Source organism: Lithobates pipiens, unplaced genomic scaffold, assembly GCF_037356315.1.
Source record: "Lithobates pipiens isolate NorthernLeopardFrog02 unplaced genomic scaffold, aLitPip1_a1.2 Scaffold_25, whole genome shotgun sequence".
Taxonomy (NCBI): Eukaryota; Metazoa; Chordata; class Amphibia; order Anura; family Ranidae; genus Lithobates; species Lithobates pipiens.
In genome coordinates this window covers 98118925-98135833 of record NW_027507787.1, presented here as the reverse complement: position 1 = coordinate 98135833, position 16909 = coordinate 98118925, and the positions used below count along the sequence as shown (strand labels likewise).

Sequence of the window (16909 nt, the reverse complement as noted above, 5' to 3'; positions counted from 1 at the left end):
TACAAACTAGCAATAAGGCTAAAAATATCCACAGCTACACTTTATACCTTCTAATTGTTTTCTATGTGCCCAAGGAGTGACCTAGTCCCTAGTGTGCAGTCCAGATAGGACTTTTAATACTCATAGGGTCTCCTACAAGCCTATTAGCTTCTCACTATTGGCTTTGGAGACAGGGTCAATGATTTGTGGTGGCCAGTGGGCAGTGGAAGAGATGTTCCATGATGCACAAAATATTGTGTGGACAGTGTGCCTGTGACTGGGTGGGCTTATCTGAAAGTTTGTGCTCTTTACTTTTATTGTTAGTTTGTACAATTATAACAAAAATGTTATTTCTAATTCATGCTTTTGTAATCATCATTAATTTTTCAATCAAATACCATGATTTCTACAAACGACCTGAAATGTAAAATCAGGCTGAAATTGGATCACCATTGATGGCAGTATATTTATATTACCAGTCAAAATCCCAAGAATTTACACACAGTATATATTACAGTTATTGTACATATTTAACATTTTTTTTCTCTTTAGGCTTCCTTTATCAGTTTGGGTTTCTTTGTTGTCGTGCTGGCTGTAATTTTTGCTGTTGTACAGCCAAATCTGTACTTCTGGACATATGGAACTTTTTTCTGGGTGGGATTTCCAGTAAGTATTATGTACAAAGCAGTGTTACAAAGGGTTATCTGCAAGTGGTCTCTAGGATTAAGAGAGCTGACAGTAGGGTTCTTCAGACCCCTTACACAAGTTCCCTATTAACATTCCCCTCCTGTTCATATTTCAGACCAGCATGATGGAAAACCAATAGACAATCACATATCCGTGGCGGCCCTCCATATGGGGCGCAGGGGCGCCGCCCCCTAATCCATGCACCCGACCCTAATCTACATGCAGGGAGCATGGGATTCCAGTAGTTTTTTTTAAGCACCCGATTAGAGCTTGAAGCTCTAATTGGCTTCAAATAGAGTGGGCTCGGGGCAAAGAGCACTGCGCCCTGTGCCCACCCAGTTGAGACCCAATTGGCCAAGGAGTCTTAGCACCACCCTGTTCTCATACATGTAACGCCAGGGGTGGGTTGGGGGGTGCTTGTGGAGATCGTTGCCTTCCTGTCCATCCTGTGCGGGGGGAGGGGATTTGGCGTTTGTGGTGATTGCCACCTTCCCAACTGCCATCCGTCTCCCACGTGGGGGGCTGCTTGAGTGGCATTAGTTTGACGCCCACCCCACCAAATCTTTAGCACCAGCCGCCACTGATAATGATAATGCAGCACATGTTTTTTTGATTGTACTACATAATCAGAGTTCAGATGCCTTTATTTGATAACAATAGGGACATACTGTGTACCTTGTGATAAAGTTGCATACCTATAAAACTGTGCACTGCATCGTCATTATAAAATGGGATCCTCTATATGCACTCATTGAATCCAAAATGAAAGTTGATTATTTACCCGCTGTGTTTTAGAATTTATTTACTCATATTACAAAAAAAGGTTAATATCTTAATTGTACAGTACAGGACATGAGACTTGTATTAATACACCATGGGTTATATGCAGGCTACTTTCAGGTGATTGGACACTGCCAGAAAAACTTGCTCAGGCTCATCACCCCCATGTAAAGATTCATATAACCCCACCCACTTTGTAAGACTCCAGTTTTTTGGTTTGTGTCCTTAGATGATGAACTTGTTCTCCTCTGGATAGGTGATTTTCATTTTAAGTCATTCAATTTCTTGTTTCTGTCCCCCTCCATTAAGTTCTGCTTATCGCTATGGGCTATATAGCAGTTTCCAGATTAGTAACCCTTGTTGTGTACCTTGGGGACCATACCCTGACTTCACTGGAGCCAGTCTGTGTTGCCAGTCTGTAGACAGGTGCAAGCATCCTTCTGCTGTATAGGTGGCACTATACTGATGCTACAGGGGAATGGGAGTCTGTTAAGGTGAAAAGTTGTCCCTGAGAGACTCTGTTAGTCCTTTCTATGAAAGTAAATACCTGATTTTATACTGAATTCCCACAAAAGTTCAGCCATTTTAATAGGGGAGTCTTTAAATAGGGCATGCTATGAATGTGTGGACAGGTTAGGGAAAGGAACCCGCTGGTTAGGGAAAGGTTCCTGATGAGTAGGGATAGCGCAAGGGACACTTCCTGACCCTGAAGAACTTCTCTAGGTTTCCCTGCTTTAGGTTACATTGTTACATAGTTAGTCTGGTTGAAAAAAGACACATGTCCGTCTTGTTCAACCAATAAGTTAGTGTTATCCATTGGTACAGCAGACTGCCACCTCTCCAGCACAGCCAACCATTAGTAAAGCTTTTCCAGCTGCAGAACAATCATAGTGGAGCACACTCTAGCTAGTGTGCTAGTATACTGTACATAGTTGTTACAGTAGGTAAATTTGGCTTGGCTGGCAGCCAAGTCTGGGTTTAATTTGGGTCAGGGCTGAGTGACTCTGGAAAGCTGAATGGCTAAGCAAGCAGCACCTCTGGTAACTTCGCCTGCTCTCTAGAACATTGGAGAAGCTTCCAGAAGTAGAGGGTGGAGTCCAGGAGGGGCTGTTTGGCGTATTGATGAGCCCCCCAGCCAATCCCCAGCAAGTGGGCGGTCAGGCGCAGGTACCTCACAAATACTCATGGGTCAGCAGGCGATAGTGTGTCTGGTGGAAGATGGAGGGCTGAGGAGGCGGTCGGAGGCCCTTGAGGGAGCCCACGAGTCTGGGGGAGGGGGTGACCTTGGGCCTGGTGCTTGGGTGCTGGAGGGACCCTCTACAACACATGGAGGACATCCTTCCCGGAGGTAAGGGAGCAAGGAGAGGATAGTGGGAGCAGGTCAGTACCTCCAGGAGATCTCCTGAGAGGACTGGTGAGTGTAAGTCTGGAGAACTGGGGAATGTCAGTGTGGAGGACTGTGGAGAGGAAGCCAGGAGGGCTGGTGTAACGGGCAGCTGCAGTCAGGAGGGCTGACAGTGCCTGAAGATGTGGTGCTGTGATCGGTGACCACAGGAGGTGAGGTGCTGGAGGAAGAAGTGGAGTGTACATAGAGAGACTATATATAGATACATAGAGACTATATATAGACTGTATATACTAGGAGATTGTCCCTAAAGTTTTTCTAAAGTCAAGGGGGCATCCCATAACTTTCCATCCCCATCTAAGTGTATTAACCCTCAACAAACCATAAAAACAAAGATTTGGTTGGCTGTACGGGGTGAGGGATCCTATTTCACCAGCTGCTCCTACATGAGGTGCGCTACATAAAATTCCCACTTTACTGAAGCCTGTGTGCATGCATTCCCTTCCAAGTGATACCTTAATAGAGGGCCCCCTACAAAACATTAATGTTAGCCTCTGCACTGGATCCTGCATTAGGCACTCACCTTGGCAACAAGTGTCCATTTCTATGGTTTCCAGACCCTGAAGATATTTATGGGTATGCCCACTGTGACTAACCTGAACCTCTGGTAGAACCAGCATTTTGGATAAGGTAAGGCAGGGTTTCCTAGGATATTAATACAATTTCTTTACTTTTAATAAGACAAACTGCAGTGCGTAGCATATTATGTGGTTTTATAGGCAGATGCATGGGGAGTCATTCACTTTGTGGTGCCCCTAATATATTTGTCAGTAGCGCTTCTTGCTGTAAGCAGTTTTAATCTGGCTTTATCACCTTCTATCTATACTTAGTGTCATGAAAATTAGGTCGTTACGTCACATCTGTGGACTGACACCTTCCCACCCACCCTTTCCGCTGATAATGCATAAAGCACATTGTTGTCCTGTTACTACAATCTGCTACAGAGACACAGCCACAAGAACACAGTCAGTGCCTGGGTTATATTGGATCCTGTACAAGCAAAACTCCATCCAGTCCAAACTCAGTTTCATGACTACTCCACTGGGGCTCCCTCAATTAGCAATGATGGGGTCACAGGCCCAAGGGAGTTTGTAAAAAGAGAAAATTCATGTATTCTGCACATAGGAAATGCCTAAAACCATTCAGAATGATAGGTGTTCCTTTTTACCAGAGCAATTTCCTGTTGTGACACCGCTCCCCTCCTCTGATTTTAACTCCTTCTGAGGCACACACCATGCAACGTGTCTGACAAAAGCAGATTTCTCTGCCACTGTGTCTGAATTCTTTGGAAACATGTTGGCAGTTTTAGAACCTTTGGTTCAGGAATCAGAGGTGGAACCTCCTTTACTTGAGGATATTATGGAGGGAATTATTGGAGACCCTAAATTTGTAATGGAGTCAGAAGAGTATTTTCTTTGCCCTGCTTTTAATGAGGTACAAGCTACAGTTTCACACCAAATGTTCTCTGCTGTGGACACATTCATTGACGCAGTGTACACTTATCTTTGCCTAATAGCACCTTCACAGCCAAAACAAGCCCCTATGGACATTAAGAGCCTGGCTAGGAAAAACTTTTCCAATACACGCATAGATTAATTGTGCACTTTTTGAGGACTGGCTAAACCCTGAGAGGGTATTCACTCCTCCTAAACTTTTGTTTCTGGGATTTATCAATAAACACCTTACAATTTCTATTGAGAATGTTCCCTCTTTTAAGGATTCTGTTGATAGGCATTTTGAAGCCCCCTTAACCACTTCAGCTCCGGACCAATAAATACCTTAAGGACCAGAGGTCTTTTTGCAATTTCGCACTGCGCTGCTTTAACTGGTAATTGCGCGGTCATGCAATATTGCACCCAAACGAAATTTGCGTCCTTTTCTTCCCACAAATAGAGCTTTCTTTTGATGGTATTTGATTGCCTCTGCGATTTTTTTTTTTTGCGATATAAATGGAAAAAGAGCGAAAATTTTGAAAAAAAAAGATATTTTCTTCTTTTTGTTATAAGAAAAATCGAATAAACTAGATTTTAGTCATACATTGAGGGCAAAATGTATTCAGCCACATGTCTTTAGTAAAAAAAATGTCAATAAGCGTATATTTTTTAGTTTGCGCAAAAGTTATAGCGTCTACAAACTAGAGTAAATTTTCTGGAATTTACACAGCTTTTAATTTATGACTGCCGATCTCATTTCTTGAGGTGCTAAAATGGCAGGGCAGTACAAATCCCCCCCAAATGACCCCATTTTGGAAAGTAGACACCCCAAGGAAATTGCTGATGGGTATGTTGAGCCCATTGAATATTTATTTTTTTTGTCCTAAGGGATTGAATAATGACAAAAAAAAAAAAAAAAATTTTTTTTTACAAAAAGTTGTCACTAAATGATATATTGCTCACACATGCCATGGTTATATGTGGAATTGCACCCCAAAATATATTCCGCTACTTCTCCCGAGTATGGGGATACCACATGTGTGGGACTTTTTGGGAGTCTAGTCGCGCACGGCACCCCGAAAACCAATCACCACCTTCAGGATTTCTAAGGGTGCAAATTTTTGATTTAACTCCTCACTACCTATCACAGTTTCGAAGGCCATAAAATGCCAAAATAGCAGAAAACCCCCCAAAATGACCCCATTTTGGAAAGTAGACACCCCAAGCTATTTACTGAGAGGCATGTTGAGTCCATGAAATATTTTATATTTTGCCGCAAGTTGCGGGAATATTACAAACTTTTTTTTTTTGCACCAAGTTGTCACTAAATGATATATTGCTCACACATGCTATGGGCATATGTGAAATGACACCCCAAAATACATTCTGCTGCTTCTCCTGAGTACGGGGATACCACATATGTGGGACTTTTTGGGAGTCTAGTCACGCACGGCACCCCGAAAACCAATCACCACCTTCAGGATTTCTAAGGGTGCAAATTTTTGATTTAACTCCTCACTACCTATCACAGTTTCGAAGTCCATAAAATGCCAAAATAGCACAAAACCCCCCCAAATGACCCCATTTTGGAAAGTAGACACCCCAAGCTATTTACTGAGAGGCATGTTGAGTCCATGGAATATTTTATATTTTGCCAAAAGTTGCGGGAATATTACAAACTTTTTTTTTTTTTGCACAAAGTTGTCACTAAATGATATATTGCTCACACATGCTATGGGCAGAAGTCAAATTACACCCCAAAATAAATTCTGCTGCTTCTCCCGAGTACGGGGATACCACATGTGGGGGACTTTTTGGGAGCCTAGCCACGTACGGGACCCCGAAAACCAAGCACTGCCTTCCGGATTTGAATATAAAATGCTACCAAAAAACCTGTTAGCGATGGCAGGGATCAGGCCTGACTCTGCGATCGCTGCAGTTATGTGTTTAGTGTTTTGTAAGTGACAGTGATCGATCGATACTGCACTTGGGTGGGCTGGGCAGAGGGGCAAAACGCAGGTGCCAGCAGGTATTTGGGCTGATCCCGCTAACAATGCGTTTTTTTGGAACCCTAAACTGCTGGGGAAGCTAGTATAGATCTGATCAGATCAGATATTGATCTGTTCAGATTCTATACCACTACGGGAGGTGTATGCTTTGTGTGTGGGTGTTAGCGGTACTGGCACTAACCTAGCGCTGCCTGGGGCGACGCAGACCCTGACCCTAAAACCTAATTGATATCACCCGCCGGGTGATCAGGGGGTTAAACCTTTATTGGGTAATAAATGGTGGGTGCCCTGATGCTATAAAAAACAAACTAACCAGAGTCACCCGTAACACTTATACGGTGATCAGTGGTGAAAGGGTTAACTAGGAGCAATCAGGGGGTTCAAATTTTTATTAGGTAGTATATGGGGGTCCCTGGCACTATATAAAAACCTGACGGGGAACCTAAATGACTAACTGGCTAACCAGCGTCACCAGTGACACTTATACTGTGATCGCTGGTGAAAGGGGGTGAAAGGGTTAACTAGCAGAAATCAGGGGGTTAAAACCATTATTGGGTAGTATATCGGGGTACCTAGCGCTATAAAAACCTGGCGGTGAACCTAAAAAAATAACTAGCTACCTAGCGACTGTAGCGACACTAATGCAGCGATCAGAAAAACGATCGCTTAGTGACACTGGCAAAAGGGGGTGAAAGGGTTAACTAGCAGAAATCAGGGGGTTAAAACCATTATTGGGTAGTATATCGGGGTACCTAGCGCTATAAAAACCTGGCGGTGAACCTAAAAAAATAACTAGCTACCTAGCGACTGTAGCGACACTGATGCAGCGATCAGAAAAACGATCGCTTAGTGACACTGGCAAAAGGGGGTGAAAGGGTTAACTAGCGGCAATCAAGGGGTTAAAACCATTATTGGGTAGTATATCGGGGTACCTAGCGATATAAAAACCTGGCGGTGAACCTAAAAAAATAACTAGCTACCTAGCGACACATGCAGCGATCAGAAAAATGATCGCTTAGTGACACTGGCAAAAGGGGGTGAAAGGGTTAACTCTAGGGGCAATCAAGGGGTTAAATCTTTATTGGGGGGTGATAGGGGGCTACCCTGGACCTAACACTAACTGTCCTGACAGTTTTTACTGTCACAACTGACACTGAATGCATTGATCAGTAAAGAAATGATCAATGCAATCAGTGACACTGTGACTGGGGGGGGAGGGGGGGCGGGGGGGGATCGGGGGGCGATCGGGGGGGGGATCGGGGGGGGGTTTGTGTGCCTGTGTGTACCTACATGTCAGTGTAGTGTTGGTGCACACTTACTTTTACTTTTCTCCTCGTAGTCCGGTCAAAAAGACCGCCCCGAGGAGAATGACATCACTTCCTCCTTCCTGTGTAAACAATACACAGGGGAGGAAGCTTCTCATTGGCCAGGAGCGATCCAGAGGGGGTGGCCGAAAACCAACGGCCATCCCCTCATCACGGAGCGCTCCTGGACCGAATCGGACCGCCGTAACCAGCGGGAGGGGGTCCGATCGGACCCCCCACCCGCTGGAAGGCAATCACGTAGATGTACGTGATTGTGCCTGCCTGTGCCATTGTGCTGACGTACATTGGCAATACGGCGGTCCTCAAGTGGTTAAAGGCCTTATTTGCTCTTGCAGGTCTAGTCCTGTAGCCAGCGATAGCTGCCATGTTTAAATGCAATTGCCAGACTATTCCTAACAGGAGAAGACAAATGATCAGAGACCAAAAACATTTCTTTGAGGATTCTGTTCTAATACCGTGGTTTCCCGAAATTAAGACCTAGCCCAAAAATAAGATCTAACATTATTTTCCAGGAGGGCTGCAATATAAGCCCTACCCTGAAAATAAGCCCTGGTTTTAAATGCTTGTAAAATCATATAATCCACTCTGTTACAGTAATATATAATGTACAATGTGTGTGTTTCTGTAATATAAATGTAGGGACGAGAGCTCCGGCAGGTCACAGAAGTGCAGAACAACACTATAACAAAGGTATTTGGCACAATTATATTACAGAAACACACACATTGTACATTAGATACTACTGTAATAGAGTGGATTATAGGATTTTGCAAGCATTTTAACTCACACTGGGGATTCCTGTCAAGCAGGGAGAGAGAGGGGGAGAGAAGACAGCACATTGCATGGTAAGACTTACCCCGAAAATAAGCCCTACTGTGTCTTTTGTTGCCAAATTAATATAAGACCCGGGCTTATTTTCGGGGAAACACGGTCGAACAATTACAGCTAATGCTGTCAGCCTTATTGTTTTATGTTTACGTTCTAGAGTATATAATTTGCTAAGTCTCTAAATTATCTTTCATCTCTGTGCATATGCACAGGACTTTATGGCTAAAAGCTTATACTGCTGAGCCTGCTTGTAAGGACTCCTTCACATACAGTAGGCAGCCAGGGAGCAGTAAAAACCAATCTGGTCTTGAGCACCCTCAAGGACAGGTTTCTGCTTTATCCATTCTCTTCCAGAAGCATTTTGACTTTTCTTCAGGGATTTGCTAAAATAAATCTCCCAAATCGACCTCCCGTGTCACCTTGAGATATCAATCTTGTCCTTCAGAGACTGCGCTTTGAACAGTTTAGAGACATTGGTTTGGAAGACTTTACATGTAAGGTTTTTCTTCATTTACCATTACATTTGTTAGGAACATTTCTGAGCTGGCATCTCTTTCTTGTAAAGGGTCTTTCCTTGTTTTGTACTGACAGAAGGTGGTCTTTCTTTTTTGCTTTTTTTTGCAAAGATGGTTTCTTTTTTTCAGCTCAATTAAGACATTATCTCCTAAGGCCTACGCCCTTAAGGGAACGTTTCCTCTGTTTCTTCATCAGAGCTGGTTCCACTGGGGCTGCTCATGTATCTTGGGCCTTTCAGTATCAAGCATCTGTATCCCAGATTTTCAAGGCTTTTAATTGCCCTCTGTTCACATTTTCTCCAAGTTCTATTGTGGATGTTCAGATGTGAGTTTCGCCCACAAGGTGCTTCAAGAGTGTTTTTGGGTTCTTTAGCCATTGTGTTTTTGTGGGCCTGTTGGCAGTTCTGTTTGGGTATCTTGTTGCCAACCCCTTAGGTTATTGATGAGAAAGTTACACAGTCTGTGAATAGAAGTCCTGTGTCTTGTCCTGTACGATTAAGATACTAGGAATTTTGAATTACTTGTAAATTCCTCACTCCTTATAGCTTGCTAAAAAAAAAGCTGGAGTCTCTCAGACTGTGCAGAGTTATATGCGTGTGCACTAGGAAGGCCCTAGCCCATTTTTTTGCCAGTGTCCAATCACCTAGTATATAACCCATACTTTATGAATAGTAGTGCGTCCTATATTGTACTCCAAGATAAGGAATTTACAGGTAAATCTAAATTCCTATTTTTTTGTACACTGTAAAAATAAGCTACATTTTAAATAATGATTGACTGAATTAAAAGGAGATTATGTTTAAAAATTAGTTGTATATACCTAATTGTGAGTATCTGTATTCTAGAAGCGCCAAACAGGCTAGTCAAACAGCATGCCAGCTAAGAGCACCCCCTTTCTCCTCACACATTACTGGCCCATCTTGTGTTATTCTCTCACTTCCTTATGTATAGTGTGGTGTCTAAGGGTCCTTTCACACGGGGCGGATCAGTTCTGATCCGCCCCGTGGATGTCCGTTTGCTCAGCGGGGATCACTCCGCCGATCCCCGCTGAGCAGGGAGATGACAGCTCCGTCTCTGCACACTGCGCAGGGACGGACCTGTCACAGCGCCGCTCTCCCCTATGGGAGATCGGATGACGACGGACCGCAGTGCCCGTTGTCACCCGATCCGATCCGCAGACGGATGGAAAAATAGCTTTTTCCTCCGTTACACTTTTTCGGATCGGAGCGGGTCGGATGTCAGCGGACATGTCACCGCTGACATCCGACGCTCCATAGAGCTCTATGGAGCACCCGTTCAGGTCCGCCTGAAAAACTGACAGGCGGGCCTGAACGGGACGTCAGTGTGAAAGGGGCCTAACTGTTATTTCTTCCCTATGATTCTGATACATTGTATATCCTTTCCTCCTTACACACTATTGGCCAGTAGCTGTATCATTAATTTCTCCTTATAGACAATGCCACAATCATACCTCCCAACATTTTGAGATGGGAATGAGGGACATCTACTAACAAATGTATGTAAGCCTAGGACAGACCCCCTGTCACACCCCCTTAAAGGAGAATTAACCAAAAAAGGTTAATTACGGTAAATCTACAAGGACTTTTTTTTTTTTACCACTACACTACTATTCCTTTATATTGGCTTTTAAAATGGATTGGATGAACAGTTTAGAATTGGGAAACACTATTTGAAATATAAAAAGTGCATTTTATATAAAACTATATAGATCAGACCAAAATAAGGGACAAATGAGGTGAAATGAGGGACAGAGGGACATTGCTCCAAATCAGGGACAGTCCCTCCAAATCAGGGACAGTTGGGAGCTATGGTCACAATAGTTACATATCCATTTGCACCCCCTTTCTTTTCTTTCCTTGGACTGTAACTTTAAATTAATTCTGGCGGAAGATCAAGCAGTAAACAAGCCCAGTGTGTAACACATTTAATAGTGCTGGTTTTCCTCAATGTCCCTGTACAGCAGCCACGGAGAAGGTATAGAGTGTGGAAAGTTATGGTTATCATCTGCTGGTGTTTTATCAAGTCCAAAGTCAGCACAGCCCTCTACCAGGACATTCGAGAGCACTTCATATTTTCCTCTGCTCCAGTTTATATAGATATAGATGCTGATGCCAAAAGTACAAATACCTGGTTATTGATCATGGTATCACTGTGCTTGATTGGCCAGAAAACTCACCTAACCTAAAACCCATAGAGAATCAGGTGAGTATTGTCAAGAGGAAGATGATAGACACCAGACCCAGCAATGCAGACGAGCTGAAGGTCGCTATAAAAGCAACCTGGGCTTCCATAACGCCTCCATGCCATGTCGCATTTAACCACTTTCAGACCGGACCAATTTGCTGGTCAAAGACCAGACCACTTTTTGCGATTCGGCACTGCGTCGCTTTAACTGACAATTGCGCGGTCGTGCGACGTGGCCCCCAAACAAAATTGACGTCCTTTTTTTCCCACAAATAGAGCTTTCTTTTGGTGGTATTTGATCACCCCTGCGGTTTTTATTTTTTGCGCTATAAACAAAAATAGAGCGACAATTTTGAAAAAAACGCATTATTTTTTACTTTTTGTTATAATAAATATCCCCCAAAAATATATAAAAAAACATTTTTTTCCCTCAATTTAGGCCGATACGTATTCTTCTACATATTTTTGGTAAAAAAAATCGCAATAAGCGATTATTGATTGGTTTGCGCAAAAGTTATAGCGTTTACAAAATAGGGATAGTTTTATAGCATTTTTATTAATAATTTTTTATTATTTTTTTTTTTTACTAGTAATGGCGGCGATCTGCGATTTTTATTGTGACTGCGACATTGTCGGGGACCCATCGAACATTTTTGACACATTTTTGGGACCATTGTCATTTATACAGTAATCACTGCTATATAAATGCAGTGATTCCTGTGTAAATGACACTGGCAGTGAAAGGGTTAACCTGTGGGTGGCAGTGTAGGGGTTAAGTGTTCCTAGGGGTGTGTTACTAACTGTGGGGGGGTTGGGCTTTCATTTAGTGTACACTGATCTCTGCTCCAATCACATGGAGCAGAGATCAGCGTCACTAGTTGCTAGGCAGAATGGGAAAATGTTGTTTATACAGCATTTCCTCCATTCGGCCGCTCCGTGAGACGATCGCGGGGATGCCCGCGGCGATCGAGTCCGCGGGTCCCGCGACCGGACTCACGGGGGTCCCGACCAGCGCGGGAGCGCGCCGCCGGCGGCGCGCTCCCGATGGCACGGCGGCAACGAATATTGGACGTACATGTACGCCAATATGCCTGCCCCTGCCATTCTGTCGACGTACATCGTCGTGCGCTGGTCGGGAAGTGGTTAAGCAGTAATTCATGCAAAAGAACCCTGACCAAGTATTGAGTGCCTACTATACTGTACATGGACATACTTTTTAGTAAGCCAATATTGCTTTGGTTTTATGTAATATTCAAAATTTTCTGAGATACTAAATTTTGTGTTTCCACTAGCTGTAAAGCATAATCATCAAAATTAATAGAAAGAAATGCTTGAAATATATCATTCTGTGTGTAATGAATCTATACAAGGCCGCTGATTAAGGCAGTACAGTCAGCCCTCCTGTACTGAGCCTAAGCCTTACAAGGCCTCAAAAGGGAAGCCAGCAGTACTGACTTATTGCTGACACTTGTGACTCTTGTGCAGTGCTACTGGCTTAATTTTTTTTCCTCTGGTTGTGGGGGGATTGGTTCTAATATCTGTGCCACATTCCCCTAGTGAGCGGGGGGGGGGGGGGGGGGGCTCACCATCCTGAATGAACACAGTGAGCGATTCCTCAATTTTTTGAGATGCACCTGTATGTCTTCATGATGGTCTTTTCCCAAGTCTGTGGCAGACACACACAGGCTAGTAGTAGGAAACCTAAATACTGATTGTTAACGGCCCACCAAAACCTTGAGGAATTTGTGTCCAGTATGTTAAACCCCCATATTTGGCACTACTCATTTATTTGTCACAGACTCTTCTTTCACTGTCTCCCACTCCTCTCTTTTATTTTTGCCCTCAACTTTAGTTGTTAATTTCTATCTCTAGATCTCTTAACAATATACTATTTTTGTGCTTTGCAAAATCCCATTATGTTTTTACTTTTGCTTGTTTCCTAACAGTTCATTGGTTGTGGAGTTCTGAATGTTGTGGCCTCTAGATATCCAAAAGCATTTTGGGTAAGTACTTGTCCATTTAATTTCAGGCCTGCCTTCTTGTTTACAGCTGGAGCTATCTATCTGGAAACGAGCAATGTCCTCTTCACACTTTTTCATGCATTTCCTGCATGGAAGAGTGCTGCGTTAAGGCAGCTTGTTCATCTTGAATGGGCTGGCATTGTAGCACAATGCATGAAAAAATTATCTCCCTGCAGCACTTTCAGCAACATAACTTTTCACAATGCACCTTAGTGTGTTGTGGTGTACTGTAGTACAGGCGAATTGGCAGCTACTCTATGGGGTTGATTTACTAAAAGCAAATATATTGTGTACTCAGGGCCAGATTAAGAACATCATGGGCCTGGTGCTGAGGATTTTGGGGGGGCCTTTTATAAACAATAAGTAAATAAAAATGCAAACTTTTTTTGTTATAACAAATTAAATTAAAGAGAGGGAGGGAGGATGAGAGAGAGAGAGGGGATGAAAGAGGTGTGAGGGGTAAGGGATCAAGGATGAGAGAGAAGGGGGGGGGGTGAGAGAAAGAGGATGCACATGAGGATATGTGGGAATGACATCAATGATGCAGCCTGGCCAAGGCAAGTGACGGAAGGCACAGAACTCAGAAGGAAGTCCGGGTGAAGATGGAAGTACCCGGGCCCCACCGGATTGATCACAGCACAGCACTGGAGGGCTCAGTCTGACAATTTAAGTGTATCCTAATGTGCTAATATGCTGGGCATACTTGTACATTATGGCATAACCTACCCCAGGGCCTCTAAAAAGTAGTAATGTTCGAAAAGTTTACTACCGCTTTAATATCACGAGCCTCTCATGGGGCCCCCTACTGACCCTGTGGCCCTTGGGCAGTGCCTAAGTGCATAGTTGTCAACATTTCAAAAATATTTTCAGGAACGCTATTTTACAATTGCTATATTTAGAGTAGCTGACATCCCCCGTGTTCCTCTATACATCACAATAGTAATTACAAAATTAAATAAATAATAATGGGGCAGAACAAATATGAGGACTGTGAGATGTCCTTTAGTTGAACTGACAAAAGTGTGCCCATTCTAGAGCTGGTAACATTGAGGATATTCAGTATAATTTTAAAGAACAGTTTTTGTGGGTAAGAGGCATAGGGGAGGAGTATGGATGGTATAAAAGTGGGAAGTATGTGCAGGTGAGGGAGAGGAATGGGGAGGGTCTAACAGTGGGCACTATGTACATGAGGAGTGCAGAGGGTATGACAGAAGGCACTATGTACAGGAGAGGAGTGTGAAGGGTATGACAGTGGGCAGTATGCACAGCAGAGGAGTGTAGAGGGTATGACATTGGGCACTATGTATAAGAGAACAGTGTGGAGGGTATAACAGTGAGCAATATGTACAGGAGTGTGGAGGGTATGACAGTGGGCACTATGTACAGGAGAGAAGTGTGGAGAGTAGGACAGTAAGCAGTAATTACAGGAGAGGGGTGTGGAGAGAGGGTATGACGCTGGGCACTATGTATAGGAGAGGAGTATAGAGGGAATGACAGTGAGTAGTATGTACAGGAGAGGAGTGTGGAGGGTATGACAGTGGGCACTATCTATAGGAGAGAAGTGTGGAGGGTATGACAGTGGGCACTATGTATAGGAGAGGAGTATGGAGGGTATGACAGTGAGTAGTATGTACAGGAGAGGAGTGTGGAGGGTATTACAGTGGGCACTATGTATAGGAGAGAAGTGTGGAGAGTATGACAGTGGGCACTATGTATAGGAGAGGAGGGTGAAGTAATCTGGGAAGGAAAAATGTAAAGGTTTGTGGAAGGATGTTTAGGGACTGCGTAGTGGTTAATCGGGCCATACATGGATTGAAATGACACCAATTAAGCAGAGACCAGCCATAGTCGATCTATGTATGGGCTAGCTGGTTTTACACAAGTCAACCTATTAACCGACTTGAGTACAACCAGCCTGTCAGGTTTTCCCCAAAACAATCAGTGCTGCCAGCTATAGTTAGCAACACTAATCATTGTATTGTATTCACTGGCAGAACACAATAACACTGCGGGAGTGATTGCCCCATTCACAGGTTAGCAGGTGAGAGGGTGTGTGGGGACAGGCTGGGGAGAGATACTAGTCAGTCCCTGGGTAGGCACTGGTTAGTATCAGAGCCAGATACACACAGGTTACATACGCCACGATCGTTAGAACGAGAGCAATAATTCTAGCACTAGACCTCCTCTGTAAGTCTAAACGTGTAACCTGTAAAACAATTTAAAGCATCGCTTAGTACACAACAAAAAATAGTGCTAACTTTAGTGGGTTTTTTTAATGAATGAAACAGTTTCTTTCCAAAAAAAAAGTTTGAAAAATTGCTGCGCAAATGTCATGTAACATAAAAAGTTGCAAAGACCACAATTTTATTCCATAGGGTGTCTGCTAAAACAATATATAATGCTTGAGGGTTTTGAGTAATTTTCTAGCATAAAAAAAATGATGACTTTTACATGTAGGAGAGAAGTCTCAGAATGGGCCTGGGTGGCAAGGGGTTAATTATCATAAGTAATATACAAATAATTATTATGAGCACTGTGATGTCATCCTCTCCGTCTGCTGCAGAGTCTTCCAGATTGTGTTTAAACTGGCCGCTCTGTATGTAGCTTCTGACAGGCTGCGCAAGCAGCCCTGTATCTCCGGAACCATAGATGATAGCAGCCCCATATTTTAACCAGTGCTGGAGTGGGTCTTTAGCTACCTACCCCCCAAATGTGGGATCTCTGTGACTCCTGATCGCTGAGCTACAATCCTCTAAGTCAATATTTTTTTTTTTGATTTTTTTTTTTTTGGGCAAATGGGCCTATCTTGAGAAAGGGGCCTGGAGCTGCAGCTCCAATAGCCCCTATGTTAATCCGGCCCTGTGTGTACTTTGCAAATGCAGTTAGTCCAGAGCTTCGTAAATAAGGGAACTTCCATCACCCAATCATATGCAAGCAAAAATGCATTTTTTTTGTATTTTTCTTGCATGTGTTTGGGTATTCTTTGTAAAGTGAAGCTTTACCGCATATACAAAGCTCTGAAAAACTGCACTTGCAGAGTGTAACTGCACCTGCAATGTGCACAGTCTATTTGCCTCTGGTAAATCAATCCCTGTGTGTACATTTGAACATTCTAAAAGCATGGCAACTTATGTAAAGTGCATAGTACTGTGCATTAATGTGTGTTGAGGTAATGCATGGTAAAATATATAAATCCAGTCAATGTCACATAGGAGTTGATTTACTAAAGGCAAATAGACTTTGCACTCTGCAAGTGCAGTTGTTCCAGAGTTTAGTAAATGAGGTAAAGCTGCACATTGCAAAGAGTACCCAATCACATGCAAGGAAAAAAAACAACAACATTTTTTTTGCTTGCACATGATTGGATGATGAACGTCAGCAGAGCAATCCCTTCTATATATTATCGAATGTCTTTGGATTATGGAGCGAGGGGCGGGATTCGCTGACATTAAAAGGGCTTTATTTCGGCGTCTCCTCCCTCGGTATGTTTGCCTTTGGCGAGACATGATGTGAGAAGATATTGTGTGCTTTCCTTCTACACCGCTTGAGGTCTACTTAAATTGTTATATTGTATTCTCTTTTTGCGTAATCTTTTTGTTTTCTATGTTTTTTTGTTTTCATTTTATATACTATTTCTGAATTGTGAACGATGATGAGCCAGGAGTAGCGATAAAAAAGTATGTATTCTCTTCTGTAATGCATAAGACTTAAAGCGGAGTTTC

General features: G+C 43.2%; 1 protein-coding gene across 1 annotated transcript in view; it reads left to right on the top strand.

The window, feature by feature from the left end:
- LOC143930443 (uncharacterized) overlaps positions 1 to 16909 on the top strand; it is a 74569-nt gene that overhangs the window by 34442 nt on the left and 23218 nt on the right. The window contains exons 3-4 of the mRNA XM_077454762.1: positions 532 to 645; positions 13113 to 13169. Of these exons, the coding sequence (XP_077310888.1) occupies positions 532 to 645; positions 13113 to 13169 (171 nt within the window). The remainder of the gene's footprint in view (positions 1 to 531; positions 646 to 13112; positions 13170 to 16909) is intronic.